General features: G+C 41.9%; 2 protein-coding genes across 10 annotated transcripts in view; both read right to left on the bottom strand.

Moving 5' to 3' along the window:
- LOC130489117 (protocadherin beta-16-like) overlaps positions 1 to 17,130 on the bottom strand; it is a 184,730-nt gene that overhangs the window by 50,781 nt on the left and 116,819 nt on the right. The window contains exon 1 of one of the 9 annotated variants that reach the window (XM_056862843.1): positions 2,252 to 4,666. The exons of the other annotated variants lie outside the window; for them this stretch is intronic. Coding sequence (XP_056718821.1) covers positions 2,252 to 4,666 — 2,415 coding nt within the window. Of the gene's footprint in view, positions 1 to 2,251; positions 4,667 to 17,130 lie in introns of those variants that run through there. 9 annotated transcript variants of the gene reach the window in all.
- Positions 6,822 to 9,242, bottom strand: LOC130489179 (protocadherin beta-16-like). Its single transcript, XM_056862915.1, has one exon. It carries the CDS (start codon positions 9,240 to 9,242, stop codon positions 6,822 to 6,824), a length of 2,421 nt encoding a protein of 806 aa, XP_056718893.1.

The raw sequence follows: 17,130 nt of genomic DNA, 5'->3' as shown, positions 1-17,130 counted from the left end.
ACACAATTTAATTTTTATCAAACTACAATTTGAGACAGTTTACAAAAGTAATTATTAGCTAGTAGGCTAAGAGTAAGGAAGGTTCTTTTAATAACAGACAACAACTGAAGAAGGACTGAGAAAATGGAAAATATACTCAGGGTTTTCTTAAAGGGAATTTTATACATTAGATAAACCGTCAGTGGAAAACAGGAATTCCAATGCCTCAGATAAATTGAGCTAATTCAAACAATTAGAAGTGCCAACTGAGATAGAATTCAAATGTTTAAAAAGTTAAATAAAATTCCGGATGCAGCTGGATTTACCTTAAAATACTAGAATGTTATATCTAAAAAAAAGATATTTATTCCTAAACCTGGTAAGGATATAACACAGAGACAATCATACAGGCTTGTTTCCCTTCTAAATGTGAATTACGAAATATTCATGTCCATTCTGACTGCCACATTAAATGCGATTTTCCTTCACATGTTGCAGAGGATCAGGCTGTAATTGTTTCACACAGTAAGTTATCTGATTGTGTAAGAAAATTGGATTATATTAGGAAGCTTGATAGGCAGATTTGAGGATTGGAAGCACAGATTTACATTAGTGCATGTTCTATCACCTAGTGCATGTTCTACCACCACGCCAGTGTGGTGTAGTGGTTAAGAGCAGTGTTTGGAGCGGTGGAGTCTGATCTGGAGAACCGGGTTTGATTTCCCACTCCTCCACATGAACGGCGGAGGCTAATCTGATGAACTGGATTTGTTTCCCCACTCCTCCACACGAAGCCAGCTGGGTGATCTTGGGCAAGTCACACTCTCTCAGCCTCACTCACCTCACAGAGTGTCTGTTGTGAGGAGCAGAAGGGAAGGTGATTGTAAGCTGGTTTGAGTCTCCCTTAAGTGGTAGAGAAAGTCAGCATATAAAAACCAACTTTTCTTCTTCTTCTTCCTTCCCAAAACTTGCCTCTCTGTTTGGCCCACCTCTCACTACCCTGTGCATCCATCAGGGTCATACTTTGGGTTAAAGCCCAGACCACCTGCTCTTTGACTCAGCTGCCCCACCCCCAAATGCCAGCTACTGAAGATGGTGGGTTGGGCTACCAGCCAGGGGGATGGGGCAATCTGTTGTACGGCATCATGGCAATGTCAGCTTTGGCACCACAATTTCTCCCATTGTTGCACTGGGCAGCAGCAGGGATCAGAGGGTGGGAATAGTCCTCTTAACTTTGGGACCAACTTATGAGTAAGTATTTATTTATTTATTTTACACAATTTCTACCCCAACTTTCCACTCTCACAGATCAACAAACAGCTTATTCCTGAGAGCTGCCGGGGACGGCAAGGCCGTGGCACAGCCGCAATGCCTCCAATGAGGTTTTGTGGCTGCTCTGGAAGGAAAAAAGGGTTATTTTTAAAAAATGGAAAATGGGGGGGGGAGCCCCAACTGAGAATTGACACCAGTTTCTGGGGTCTCAGGTAAGGCAGGCAGGAACTGAGAACAGTGATGCTGCAGCAACAAAAAGGTGGTGCAGAACCACCATAGCTTTAGGGGTGTTCCCAGGCTGAAAGTGGTTACAAAGCTGCCTAATGGCAGCTCTTCCCCCCAGAACACCCCCAGGAATGCCTACTGGGATGCCGGCACAAGGACTTGCACCGGGAGGCCAAGCCAGCATCCGAGGGCCACACTGTCGCCGCAGTCCAGAGGTTCCAGCATAAGCCTCCTAAGCCCATTTGGCTCCCAACCTCAGAAATGAGCTGTAAGGCTGCTAACAAATTAAAACATATATGATAAAATCACATTTTAAAACTAATCAAAAAACAAAAGCAATGCCCCAACACATCAGTAAAACCATGTAGTCCTCAGCTAAAATACACACACAAACTTAACAATTAAAACATGGGATAGGAGGGAGGGATTGCTGAAGGAACGCCAACAAAAATGTTGAAGTCTTCACCTGCTGGCTGAAGACGGCAAAAGAAGGGGCAATCAAATCTCCCTGGGGAAAGAGTTCCAGAGTTTGGTGCCACGGCCAGGTATACCTAAATATCATGTACTGTAAGCATATAAATTCTTAAACGGCATTTATTAAGCCTTGATAGCAGTCACTAACAAAGAGAAACACAGTGAATCAACACAGAGAAGAAACTGATAAATTAAAAAATGTGACTTTACAGTTCACCAAAAACTATTTCCAGCGCCATATAACTCAGCTGAACTTTCCATAGTGCATGGGGTAATTAAGAAAAAGAAACTGTTTACTTACCAGTTCTCTTTGATTTTGGCCCTCTGCCTGTTCAGGAGTATCTTGAGAAACAGAAGAAATCCTGTGATTCTCAGAGGTATGTGGGTCCCCCATAGAAAAAACAGGAATGAGAGGCCTGAGGAATCTGAACTCGCTGCTTAGAGATCCACCAGTTAGGCAAACATCATAGCGGTAAGTCCGGGAAAGTGATCCACTCTGAGAATCGACACCAGTTTCTGGGATCTCAGGTAAGGCAGGTGGGAATTGAGGAAGGGCAGTGATAAAACTAGACTCTTTCTTGTGCATTTTGATGACAACAAACAAAATGATGCAGATCAGGAACACAAAGGACACCGCAGCCAAGCAGATCACCAGGTACATCGTCAAGGAGCCGTCTTCTTCACTGGCCTCCTGACTGACACTTGCGATATTCAGATAAGGATCTGAAAAGCCATCCACCGGAAGTATATTCAGCATAGCAGTGCTGGTCTGGGGAGGGTGGCCATTGTCTCTGACCAGGATAATCAGTTTCTGCTTGTTTGTATCTCGCTCCGTCAGAGGTCTCCTGGTTTTGACTTCTCCGTTCTGGGCTCCTATGCTGAAAAGACCGGGGTCGGTGGCCTTCACCAGTTCATAGGACAGCCAAGAGTTCTGACCCGAATCCCCATCCACAGCCACCACCTTGGCCACCAGGTAACCAGCCTCCACGGACTTGGGAACCAGATCATTGCAGGGGGAGGTGCTGTTCTGAAGGGGGTAGAGGAAGAAGGGAGCATTATCGTTTTCATCCAGGACAACAACTCGAATAACAACTTCTGAGCTCAGTGGAGGTGTACCCCCATCTGAAGCCCTCACTGTCACTTGGAATTCCTTGATCTGCTCATAATCCAGAGATCGCAGGACGTACAGATTCCCAGTCTCAGAATTGATGGACACGTAAGAGGCCACAGGAGCACCACTGCCATTTCCAGGCACAAGAGAATAGGTCACCTGGGCATTCTGCTCCACGTCCAGATCAACAGCATGGACCGAACCCATCAGCAAGCCCGGAATATTGTTTTCCCACAACTGCATTTCATACTTTGCCTTCTCAAACAATGGAGAGTTGTCATTGACGTCTGAGATTAAAACCATAATCGTTCTTCTTGAAGTGAGCCTGTGAGAGCCCCGATCAGTAGCTGTGATGGTGATGTTATACTCAGGGACTTTCTCTCTATCCAGTGGGCTTTGGGTCACCAGTTGATAATAATTATTCACAGTGGTTTTTAACAGAAAGGGCAAGTTCATCTCCACAGAGCAGGAGGTCCTGCCATTGTCCCCAGAGTCTTGGTCTGTGACACTGAAGAGCACGGCCAGTGTATTTAGGGGAGAGTCTTCTGCTAAAGGGCTGGTGATGGATATGACCGATATCTCAGGTGCATTGTCGTTCTCATCCTCAATTTCCACCAGGACCTTGCAGTGGCCTGAAAGGCCCCCTCCGTCTGTTGCCTTGATGTTCATATAATAGCTGGTTTCTTTTTCATAGTCAAATAGACCCAGAACGGTAATTTCCCCAGTGTTTTCATTGAGGTGAAACAAGTGCCTTATTTTTTCAGGCACCTGATGGTATGAGTAGGTGATGTGTGCATTTGAACCAAAATCCAAATCTTTGGCTTCCACTTTAGACACCACAGAACCACGAGGACTGTTTTCCTTCAATTTCACTTTATACTGAGATTGTGTAAACTGAGGGAAGTTGTCATTGCTATCCAGAACATTGACCTTTATTAGAACTGTCCCTGTTCTCTGTGGAACCCCTCCATCAACAGCTGTGAGCGTCAATCCAAACTGACCCTCCTTCTCCCTGTCTAACGGTTTCTCCAGAACAAGGTCCAGATATTTGGTCTCAAACTCATCACTGTGTATATCCAATGCAAAATTCCCATTGGGACTCAGTGTGTAGTTCTGAATACTGTTTTCACCCAAATCTGTATCTTGGGCAGATTCCAAGGGGAATCGAGTATTTGTGGGAACATTCTCGGGAATTGATAGGTCAAGCTCTGTTTGAGAGAATGCTGGAGAGTTGTCATTTATATCTTCTATCTGAATCTCAATATTGTAGATCTTTAAGGGGTTTTGCAGCACAATTTCAGACAACGGTAAGCAAGTGTCTATCTTGCCACACAAAGCTTCTCTGTCTATTTTGTCATTTACAATCACATTCCCAGAACGAATATCCAGCTGGAAATATTGCTTATTGCTTTTGGAAACCAGCTGGGCTCTGCGAGCAGAGAGCTCCCCTGGCCCCAGTTTCAAATCCTTCAGCACATTAGCCACCAGAGACCCACTTTTCTTCTCTTCAGGCAAAGAATACCGAAGGGAGACACACACCACTCCAGACAAAGAGAGGAAGAACAAAAGATACAGACCTTTTCTGATCCTGAAGGTACCATCCATGGTGCCAGACTCTCCCAGGTGAGATATGTATGGTTTCTAAACCATAAGGAAGCTGGATACTATTGAGAGGTGATTTTATCCTGTTTCTTCCCTTCCTTGAATCTTCCCATCCATCCAGCATCTACCTTCCCTCTGCTTTCAGAGCCTGTCTGCCTGTGAGGTTTCTGCTAGTGCTGCTTCCGATGAAATGTCTGAAATGTCATTTTCAACTCATCTGTTTGCTAATACTGCCATCTTGTGGTTCTACCAGAGGAAAACCATGAAGATTTTATGTTTTATTATAGCACCACTTCTCAAACTTTTTGGAGCAGCTTGACTGCTATTTGTGTCTTTCAGGGTCCACTTGCAAAGTCATTCCATTCTGCTCCCCCTCCCCTATGCACACAAAATGTAAGAATCTCATTTAAGTTATTATTGAACAAGTTCACGTTTTATTTTTAAGGTTTACTGATAAATCACAATGGGAGGGAAGGCGGCATGGTATAGCATAATCTCGTCAGATCTTGGAAGCTAAGCAGGGTCAGGTACTTGGAAGGGAGACCTCCAAGGAAGACTCTGCAGAGGAAGGCAATGGCAAACTACCTCTGCTTAATTACCTGCTGGGGTTGCTATGAGTTGACTGTGACTTGATGGCTCTTTACACACAGAGAATAAATCACAATAGTGATCGACAGCTTGCACAAAGATCTCTCAGCCATTTTTCACTTCATCCATACAAAATACACACCTGCTCAAACACAACTGCAGCAAAGCACACACCCCCGATCAGTGTGTTCAATGCTCTCAATTACACACACTTACAATTATTAGTACATCTAAAAATGCAAAAGGAGAAGAAGAGTTGGTTTTTATGCGCCAACTTTCTCTACCACTTAAGGGAGAATCAAACCAGCTTACAATCCCCCCTCCCCCCACAACAGACACCTTGTGAGGTAGGTGGGTCCAACAGAGCTCTAAGAAAGCTGTGACTAGCCCAAGGTCTCCCAGGTGGCTTCATGTGGAGGAGTGGGGAAACCAACCCGGTTCTCCAGATCAGAGTCCACAGCTCCAAACCACTACACCATGCTGTCTCTCTACTCCAGACTTCTGCCATAAAGATGAAGGAACACAGGGCAGAGCGCCTCAACAATGAATGGGAAGCCAAGGAAAGGCAGGAAATGTCACCTGCTTTTACAACCTCCTCTTCTAGCTCACCTTTTCCCTCCGCCTCCCTTCTGGGAGAAAATCTGGTCCCAACCCACAGTTTGAGAACCACTCCATAAAACAGTAATCTGGGGTGCATTACGCTTAAATCTTGGACATGCCACATGTGGTGCTTCTGAGCACCATTCCCTATTGTGTCACCCATCACATATTTCAGGGAGGTGAGAAAGGCTATTGCCCAGTGGTGCTCATGGCAGGCAGGTGGTTCCCATCTTGAAACAGCTGTCACTGCAGGATGGCTAAAATGGGAGCCTCCCTGAGCAAAAGGCCTCCTGTTGGGGATAGAAAGGGCCAGCAAGCCATCATGGATCTCTGCAGCCTCTGTGCTCTTATTATAACACCCAGGTTGCTTTTGACATACGGAAGCATTTTTTTAAAAAAATCCCAGCTAATAAAGAGATCCGGAGAACTTGAAAGCTTTCACACACTTTTGTGTCATAAGTCTGACTTGCAAGCCCTTCCCCTCCTTCCATATATTCAAGGACTGGCTGAAGGTCAAGAGTGGTGGGGAGACAGAACCTCTCATGCTCAGAAGTATTCTGGTAACTGAAAAGGTTAAAGTTATACTTACGTATTTAATATTAATTGATATATCTTACTGTATGTGTTTTTTTGGTGAGGTGGTACTCAGGTGGCTCTTTGAATCGACAGCATTTGCGAATGTGGATGTCCAGGAGCCATGCAGTCAGTACAACTGGCTTAGATTTATACTAATATGCCACTTATTTTATAACATTTTACATAGTTAATGTTCATACTAAATATGATTATTAACGTCCGCTATATGTGTAAAAGCAGAAACAAGAGCAGACAGAGAAGAAGAGAGAGAGATTTGGGTGCAATAAACTACACTTGTGTTTCAGTTCCATTGATACAATGGTGTTAGAGTGTGAATGGATTACAGTGAACAGTTACTAATATCAATATTTTAGGGATTCATTTATCAGTAATGTTATGTTAAATCGATTCTTCTCACCTGACACCTGATTTGATCTTCTGTATGATGACTGGAAGTCCTTGAGTCCCCCTGATTTTGAACAGGCCCCAGAGAAAACACCGGAAAGACAGGCCTAAGAAACTTGAACTCGCTGTTCAGAGAACCACCAGCTAAGCACACCTCATAGTTGTATGCCCGGGAAAGAGATCCATCATCAGCATCTCCACAGTTCTCTGGGAAATTCGGTCCCAGTGGGAAATTCAGGGCAGAGCTTTCTATGAACTTTCTTCTTTTCTGAATCTTGATGGCAATAAACACCACGACAGAAATGAGAAATACGAATGAGATGGCAGCCAAACATATGACCAGATACATAGTCAGGTTACGGTCTTCCTCCTCCACCACTTCCTCCTTCGGAGTATCCACAATTTTCATATAAGGGTCAGAGAAGCCATCCACTAGCAGAATGCTCAGCGTTGCAGAGGTGGACTGGGAAGGGTGACCGTTGTCTCTGACTCCGATTATAAGTTTCTGTTTGAAGCTGTCTCTTTTATTAATGGGTCTCATGGTTTTCACTTCTCCGTTCTGGGCCCCCACACTAAACAGACCTGGTTCTGTGGCCTTCAGGAGCTCATAGGAAAGCCAAGAGTTCTGACCGGAATCTCTGTCCACTGCCACCACCTTGGTGACCAGGTAGCCAGCCTCAGCCCCCCTCGGAACCAGGTCATTGGATGGGGAAGTGCCATTCTGAAGAGGATATAGGATGAACGGGGCATTATCATTTTCATCCATGACAACAAGTCGGACCATAACTTCAGAGCTCAGGGGAGGAGAACCGCTGTCAACAGCCCTCACGGTCACCTGGAAATCTTTTACCTGCTCATAGTCCAGAGATCGGATGGCATACAGATTCCCAGTCTCAGAGTTGATGGAGACGTAAGAGGACACAGGTTGATCACTGACCTTCCCAGGCAAAAGAGAGTAAGTCAGTTTGGCATTCTGCTCCATGTCCAGGTCCTTGGCATGGACCAAACCTATCAGCAGACCTGGAATATTATTTTCCTGTAACTGCATTTCATATGACGACTTTTCAAATATTGGAGAGTTGTCATTGACATCTGAGATCTGGATGTTAATTATTCTTGTTGAAGTAAGCCTGGGAGAGCCTTTGTCGGTAGCTGTGATGGTGATGTTGTACTCTGAGACTCTTTCTCGGTCCAGGGGTTGCTGGGTCACCAGCTGGTAATAGTTATTCTCTGAGGCCTTTAACATGAAGGGCAGGTTTGCCTCAATGGAGCAGGAAGTTCTGCCATTATCTCCAGAGTCTTGATCAGTAACACTGAAGACGGCCGCGACAGTATCTTGGGGGGAATCTTCCGGAAAGGGGCTGGTGATGGATGTTACTGTCACCTCTGGGGCATTGTCATTCCTGTCCTCAACCTCTACAATGACTTTGCAGTGAGCAGAGAGCCCCCCTCCATCTGTGGCTTTTATGTCCATGGCATAATTTTTATCTTCTTCATAATCAATGGTTCCTGCAACAATAAGTTCCCCAGTCTGTTTGTTTAACTTGAAAAACCTGAGCACATTTTCTGGTACCTCGCCAAAGGAATACATGATGTCCGCATTGGAACCAAAATCCCTGTCGGTTGCTTCAACTTTAGCTACAAGTGTACTTGGCTGGCTGTTTTCCATTACTTTCACTTTGTACAGAGATTGATGAAACTGAGGGACGTTATCATTGTTGTCCAGAACATGAATTATAATCTTTGCTGTGCCTGTTCTCTTTGGGGTCCCTCCGTCAATAGCTGACAGAATCAAGAAAGATTGTGCATTCTCTTCACGGTCCAACTCTTTCTCCAGTACTAATTCTGCATATTTGCTCCCATCACCGTGACTTTGCACGTCCAGTCTAAAATGGTCATCTGAACTAAGTATATAGTTCTGAACAGTATTTTCTCCTCTATCTGCATCTTTAGCCCTCTCCAATGGGAATCTGGTATTCAGAGGAGTCTGTTCGGGTATTTCCAGAAGGAATTCCTTTTTAGAGAATTGGGGGGAATTGTCATTCACATCCTGTATTTCAACCTCCATTCTGTGCACTTGCAATGGGTTTTCCAGCACAATCTCTGAGAGTAAGACACAAGGGTCCTTCTGACCACACAAGGCCTCTCGGTCTATTCTGTCCTTCAATAATACATTCCCAGAGTGAGGATCCAGCTGGAAATATTGCTTGGTGCTTTTAGAAACCAGCCGCCCCCCACGAGCAGTCAGCTCCTTTACATCCACTTTCAAATCCTTTAGCACGTTTGCCACCAGAGACGAAGGCTTCTTTTCCTCTGGCATTATATACAGGAAGGATTCGCATACTGCCCCACACATGCAGAGATACAGGAAAAAAGACCAACCTTGTCTTTTGTTGGGATGCATTTCCATCTTCTCACCCTCCTTGAAGGTACCTCTGACACACAGGATGGTTCTTTGTGAGGAAGGCAGTTGCTGGAATTGCCTTTGTTGTCTTTTCCCTATGAAAATTTCTCCTTTTTCTGTATTTGTTTTCAGTAATACAGTGGCTCCCCCACCCCCTTATATTTCAGACTTTGCCTGCAATGACGACTGTCTGCTGCTTCTCTTCAAGATGCCTTCTATATGATGGCAACAGCTATGAGGGAGACCCGATACTCCCTGGAAGTGTGCTATGTGTAGTGCAATTGCACCACCTTGTGTTTGAACAAATCTATGACTAGTATAAACTTCAATTTGCTAGCATTTAATGAAATATGTCTTGAAAGATTTGCAATACTTTTAATATTTCAAAATCTTCACCTACATCTTATGAATTCTATTTTTAAGATGTATCACGATGGGTAGCCATGTTAGTCTGTCAATAGCAGTAGGAAAGAGCAAGAGTCTAGTAGCACCTTAAAGACTAACAAAATATGAGCTTTCATGAGCCACAGCTCACTTCTTCAGATACCTCACTTCTTCAGATACCTTATCTGAAGAAGTGAGCTGTGGATCACAAAAGCTCATACGCTGCCAGAAATTTTGTTAGTCTTTAAGGTGCTACTGGTTTCATGCTCTTTTCTAAATAAATAATTAAATAAATTTTATTTGTGGCTAATATGCCAGATAAAACAGAAACTGACCATACAGAGTAGATGTTTAGAACCAAGGCCAACAAAATTAGGAATCACCCAATTTTATACTTCCACATATTAGGGAACATTGAGGTGACGTAGCTTCATTGCTACAGCACAATATTTTACAACCTGGGTGGTGACTGGTGAGCTGTCTCCCAGCAGAAACCTTTTGGCGCATTCACCCTCATCAACAGAGCCCATTTCCCTAATCAAAGGGTCAATAATATCGAAGTGTGCTGACTTGTAGAGGGGACATCTAAAAAATACATGCTCTTTTGTGTTTTTTAAGATGGTTGGGATTCAGTGAAGCACACTTTAAAAAAATGGTTAATGGCCTTCCCCTCCAGCTAAATACCTGGTTCAATCATCCTGATTACTAAAAAATTCTTGTGTACAAACATAAAAGTTCATGGTGGTGCCTAGCCATGATGAATTTTGTGGTCCCAACCAAGACTTTTGCTGTTAGCTGCTTTTGTGATTCATGTGGTGACCCAACACTGGACTATTAAAATCTACAACTGTGACCATTAACAGTTGTAGGGTCCCCCCCCTTTTTTACCTTCAGTGTACACAGTCTCTACAGACACTGGAGAAATTATGGTGGTGCAAAGTGTGAGGAGGGAAGGTCTTCTTTCCATTTCAGGCCTGAAAAGAGGCCATGGATTTTCATCACCTACAAGGAGTTGCGCAGATCGTGATTTTGTGTGTGCAAGGTATACATCCCAAACTGTGGGAAGTAGATGGTAGAGACAGCATGCATGTGGTTTTGTATGTAATCACAATTTATATACACCTTACTCCCCATCCTCCCGGGAATATACTGCATAACAGCTATCTGTGTAAAGAATTCTGCCATTCTCGCTTTCTTTAAAAGCCTTTCCTATAAGCCCCAGAGTCCTGTGTTGGATCACATGACAGTTACCACTGTGCTTTGCAACTAAAGAGAGCTTCCTAGCAGGCTAATAGTAAATGCAGGATGCAAGTGTGAGTATGGAACAGGGTAAGTTTATCTGCCAGTATTTCATCCTGGATTCAGTCCTAAGGCTTTATGCAAGTAATATATATGTATATAACATATACTCATACAGTACACTGAAGTATTCAGCATGCAATTACAACCATGTTTAGTGACGTTACATTGCCATTTCAATATACAAGGACACAAAAGAGAAAGGACACTGTGCAGAAAGATCCACAGTGATGTGAGAATTATGGTGTTTGTGAGGATGTCAAGTGGAGTCATATGTTATGGATTGGTATAATTTGGAATCCCAATGAGTCATGGCCATATGGATGTGTGTTTCCAACCTCATTTCAGTCTATTAGATGAAGCTGCACTATATTAGGTAGCCACTGAAACTGTACCATAGCTGCATATTGATTATGTTATTGACTGGAGGAGGGGTAGTTCTTATACATAGATCAGGTTCTTTGCATTGTTTTCCAGTTCTGTATCTTACAGCTCATTCCTGAGCTGACAGCGTATGGGGACAGCGGGGAAGAGGCGCAGCTGTGCCTCCTCCTAAGCCGTTTCACATATGCTGCGAAACAAAAAAAAGCCATCTTGCAGCTTTTTTTTGTTTAAACGGGGCCTTTCGCCACATAGAGAACAGCGAGGCTGCGCCCGCTAAAAAGCAGGCGCAGCAATGCTGTTCCCGATGCCGGCGTACTGGTGCAAACGGGGACAGGAAGCCGCCTAACCAGGACTTCCGCTAGAGATGCTGATCTGAGCACCACATTCCTCGGGAACTCCCGAGGGACCCAAGAAACATTCAAATTTGGGGTGCAAACTGCACCCCTACCCGGCTCCTAAATAGTGGACCGTGAAGCAGGAATACCCCTGCAGCCTTGAAGAGCGGTCTGACCCCCATTTTTTCTGAGAGAGGAAGACTCTTGGGCAATTGGGTGCAGTCCCACTGGCATCGAGGGGAAACACAACACCACAAATGTTTTTTTTGCATCAGGCTCAGATCGCCTCTACCTATTACAACCTAAGCAACTATATGGAAGCAAGAATACCTACTCTTCTAAAATCTGAGTAAGTTACAAGATCTCTTTTGTTTTACCTGGATCTGGAGGTTCTGAAGGATTGCCAAATACATCTATTAAATCCATGCTTCCCCACTTGATGTATAAATGACTCTTTGAAAACAAGAAAATATCAGATAAACCAGCAGGAATCCTATCAATTTGATCAGTGGGTAGACATAACAAACAGGATCTTTTGAAAGACGTTACAACCACCAATCAGATACTTCGACGCTGAAAGGGGAGGGAGGAAGAACCCTCCTCCCACTTTAGTGGTGTCGTCTTTCCGTCTTCAGTGCTTAATGCTATCGCGAGAGTATCACAGATCGTAAGACCGGAAGTGTGGCTCCCTTGTGCAACTGGCAAATATTTCCCAAGTTCCTGGACAAGAGGAGGTAACGGAAGGTCCACGGTCCTGCAACCTTTTGGGTATATCCTGTTCTCTGCAGCAGCTCCATACTAGAGCATTTTTTACTCGATGGTATTTTAATACTAAAGTACTACCCACAATACAAGAATCCTATCAAATTATCTACAAACTTTTCTTATTTTTTGGTGTATTTGTCTGGATTTTACCAACTAAGTTTCAACAGAACTCTTAAAAGCAGCAAGCATGGAACGTGCGATTAAACAGATGGATCAACTACTTGATATGATAAACACCCAATATCAATCTATTAACCAAAAATTGGATATTATTCTGGATGTAATTAAAGAAATAAAGGACCAAGCTACTACAATGAAGCCAGACGTGGGAACAGTGGATTCTCCGATTGAGAAGACGGCGGAAGAACCGAAATTTTTTATAAAGGAAGTGGAGAGCCAGGATAAACAACTAGAGGCTGCATCCCCTCAACAAGAAACTGCAACAGACCAGCCGCTTATGATGGATATGAATGAGACAGACTTTGATTTTTGTCTTTACAATCTGCCTGAAGAATTCTTTGATGCTAGCTTGGAGGACTTGAAGGGTGGAAAGGCTGGAGCTACTGGGATCTTTCTTTCTGACTTTGGAATTGAAGAAACTACAATGCAAGTTTACTATGAGAACTCTATGTTTGCAGAGGGAATTTTACCAACAATCTCCAAGGATGTTCTTCGGCGTTTGGTATTAAAGAGGAAAAGTGGAAGACGCTGGAAATTCTGGGCAAAAGGACTGGTTAAAAGACTTTTTGGAATAAAAAAAGGAACTGGTTAAAAGACTTGATTTCGGTAATTGTGGTACAATTTACTATACTAAAACATTAGAAAGACAATCTATAATGAATAGGTGATTGGGAGACATGGAGGGTTTACAGAGAAATTGTTTTATAGAGGAGATAATAAATGTTACCTATTGTTTTAATCCATTTACTATTAATGAGATCTATTAATTCTTTTTTTCTGTGTTAGTATTAATTATTTTCTAATGAATATGTTCAATGCAATATCTTTAAAATTGCATGAGATTTAAAATATTGTCGAAGGCTTTCATGGTCAGAGTTCATCGGTTCTTGTAGGTTATCCGGGCTGTGTAACCGTGGTCTTGGTATTTTCTTTCCTGACGTTTCGCCAGCAGCTGTGGCAGGCATCTTCAGAGGAGTAACAATGAAGGAAAGTGTCTCTCTGTCTGAGAGACACTGTCCTTCACTGAGAGACACTGTCCTTCAGTGTTACTACTCTGAAGATGCCTGCCACAGTTGCTGGCGAAACGTCAGGAAAGAAAATTCCAAGACCACGGTTACACAGCCCGGATAACCTACAAGAACCAATGCATGAGATTTAGTTTAATGAATGAAATTAAAAATATTAGGATTGGAATTGTTGATACCAAAGAGTATACAGGTTTATTAATGGATGGAGGAAGAAGTAGGGGAAGTCCTATTTTTTGTTTTTTGTTTTTATATTAGATATACTTTCAATAACAACATTATTTTTTTGATGATTTTTAACAAATGTTGAAATGTATATGCTTATTTGTTTCAGAAAAATAATAAACATTATTTTTAAAAAAGGAAGCCACCTAACCAGTGACTCCTCCCCCTGGCCCGCCCCAAGAATGCCCCAGGAATGCCCCACCCCACCCCCAGGAACGCCCCCCCTTGGGCGCTGGCGGAACTGCATATGTGCGTGTTGTTGCGTGATTACACGCACTTACGCTGGCGGCAAGGCCACGCCGCCTCCAAAGAGGACTCGCCCCTCCCTCAGGAATGCACGGTTAGTCCTACAGCCTTGTTCATTGGAGTTTTTTGCTGTCTTATTGAATTGCTTTGCATATTTTGTAATCTACATTGAGTCTCAGTGAGAAAGGCATAATTAATATTATAAATAATATAATTAAAATAAATGTTAATATTAATATAATATATAATATATAATATATTGTATTAATATGTAGCATTATATAATATTGTTAATATAATTAATAATGTTATTATTAGTAGAAGCAGCAGCAGAAAGAACACATTTATGAAGGAAATGGAGAACTTTTGGCATTTATGACGTTAATTGTTGACATGATGATGTAAATACTTCTGTATCCACTCAGAGCATCACCTTGGGCCTTGACAACCCGAAGGCAGTTTAACTAATTTGTTGAAGAAGACTATCAAAGCAAGAGAGGATGAATTAGGAAATTCTGCAATGATAGTTGATGGAATAGTGCTGATGCAGATAGGGAACGGTGAATTTGGGGCCTCATCAATTTTGTGCATGCAATTGGGGAAGGAAGCCCTAGTTTGTGTGTGTGTGTGTGTGTGTGTGAAACACTAATTAAAATTATTAGTTTTTTATACACACAATGCAATACATGATAGAACACATACAACCTAGATCTTAGTGAATCAGGAAGATTATAAATAAAATATGTATTTCATGTCTTATCTAGACTCATTGTGATAAGCAGCCTATAAACAAGCAATTCACTGAAGGTAATAAACTCCTATATCCAAACAACTATAGTATCTCAGCTAAATTAAACTCATTTTTTCTCCCAAAAGATACCTTACATGGCTAAAATTAATTATATAAGATTATTTTATTTTTCCAGTCATCTGCTACTTCACAATCAATCCAGCTATACCCTACAAAAATGACACAGTTGAAAACATCAAATTGAATACCTGGTTCTCTATTTCAAAAATCTAAAAAGGGCTTCCAAGAATCAGTAAGCATGTTTAGCCCTCGCATCTCAAATCTTAATCATCTTAGTCAATTTAGATAATAGGCAACCCATTCCTGGGGGCGGGCAGGGAAGAAACACGGTGGCTGGAAGTTGGTCCAGCCGCACCACCTCCTGTGAGGCTTCCTGGCCGGAAAAAAGAAATAGAAATTCAGTTAAAAACAAAAAACAAACAAAAAATAGCCTGTTGACTTTAGCAAGGCTATGACAGCTATTTTGCTGGTGTAGCTCCGCTGCAGCATGAAGGGGTGCTCCCAGGCCAAAAGGGGTTAGGAAGTTGCTTAAAAGCAGCTCCATTCCCAGATACAGCCTGGGAAAACCTCCCAGGATGCTGGTTTGCATGGCGCAAGTGGCATGGACACCAACGTATGGGTCACAACGGTTCCTGTGTGGCTCTACACCCCCCTCAGGATTGCACACTTAACCAGTTCCCCAACTTTATTTATCTAAGCCGTAAAATTTAAACATATTGCCTCTTTTCTGTTTTCAGCTAATGTTTGGTGGCTGTCAATAAATCAAGAACTGTACATGTGTTACAAGTACATCTCTAGGCAAAATTCCCTATAATAAACATCTAGGAGTATTTACTGGGGTTACTCCTAATGTTCATTTAATTTCCCTAATTATGACCCTCTAAAATTTCCTAACTACCAGACACTGATAAAACGTATATATATAGTCCCCATCTAGCTGTCTATGTTACCAGCAAGATATATTGTTCACAGCAAAATATGATTTTAATTTCTGAAGGGTCAAATGCCATTGATAAACAACTGTATAAAAGCTTTCCTTCATTCCTACGTTAATTGCTGATGTGGTCAAAGTAAAAATACTAAACGTCTCCTGTTCAGATAGAGAATCATCTATGATTTTTTTTGCCAACTTCTTAAAACAGTATATTGCGTTCATGGGGGATCACTTAGTAAACATTATTGGCAATCCAACTTGTCCAAAGAGGCATAATCTCAAAGCCTCGGGTATATATATATATATGTGTGTGTGTGTGTGTGTGTGTGTGTGTGTGTAAATGATTACAGTAATGACATTGATGGACTCATTTTTCTATATGAGACAACTATTTATTAAGAGGCAATCATTCTTAAGACATTCCTTTGTTACTTCCTTTATTTTAACAGCATACCACTGTAATTGAGTCAAAAGAATCTTACATCCAGCTTGTTCAATAAGGAGCCATGGAGCACTCCTGAAGACATTAATCCATTTATTAATTGTTTTTAATATCAACGCTTCATCTAATTCCAACAAATTAGGAAATGTCAAACCTCCTTTTTCCTATTTCCTTTGTAGACCTTCTAATACTACTCCAGGCTTTTTATTTATCCAAACACAATTAATAATTTCCCTTTTCCAATCTTGTAATGTTGTTTTAGATATATTTTCAAATAGGAATAGACACTTTGAGAGTACAGACTTATGATAGTAATCCTACTGAACGAAGTAAAATTTAACATGGCCTGTCAAACCAGATCCAATTTTATTTGATGCATACTATCTGATAATTATTATTTTGTGTTAGAGCTAAGCCAGACACCCAGGTATCTCCCAGTAGTTTGGGATCAATTCAACCCCAATGCAGATAAAATATCTTTATGTATATTTTCAGCTAAGTTCAATCCAATTGAATCCATTTTAGATATATTAATTTTAGAACCCAAAAGTGCACTATATTCCTCTATGCATATCAAAGTTTGTTCAATTGATTTCTCACAATTAGTGACAACAATATGTCATTTGTATAGAGGCTTATTTTAAGTTCTTATCCAGCCAAATTGATTGCAGTAATTCCTGATTTACTTCTAATTAATTCAGCTAAGGGTACAATGTTAATAGCAAATAAAATAGTTGACAATGGACAACCTTGACAAGTGCCTCCGTTAAGCATTATCAGAGCTGATGATATCCTATTTACCTGAAGACATGCCTGACTATATACAGCTTTTATAATATGCAACAATTTATCTATAATACGAAA

Source organism: Euleptes europaea, chromosome 17, assembly GCF_029931775.1.
Source record: "Euleptes europaea isolate rEulEur1 chromosome 17, rEulEur1.hap1, whole genome shotgun sequence".
NCBI lineage: Eukaryota > Metazoa > Chordata > Lepidosauria > Squamata > Sphaerodactylidae > Euleptes > Euleptes europaea.
The sequence above is the reverse complement of the archived record's forward strand: the minus strand, read 5'-3'. Positions and strand labels throughout refer to the sequence as shown.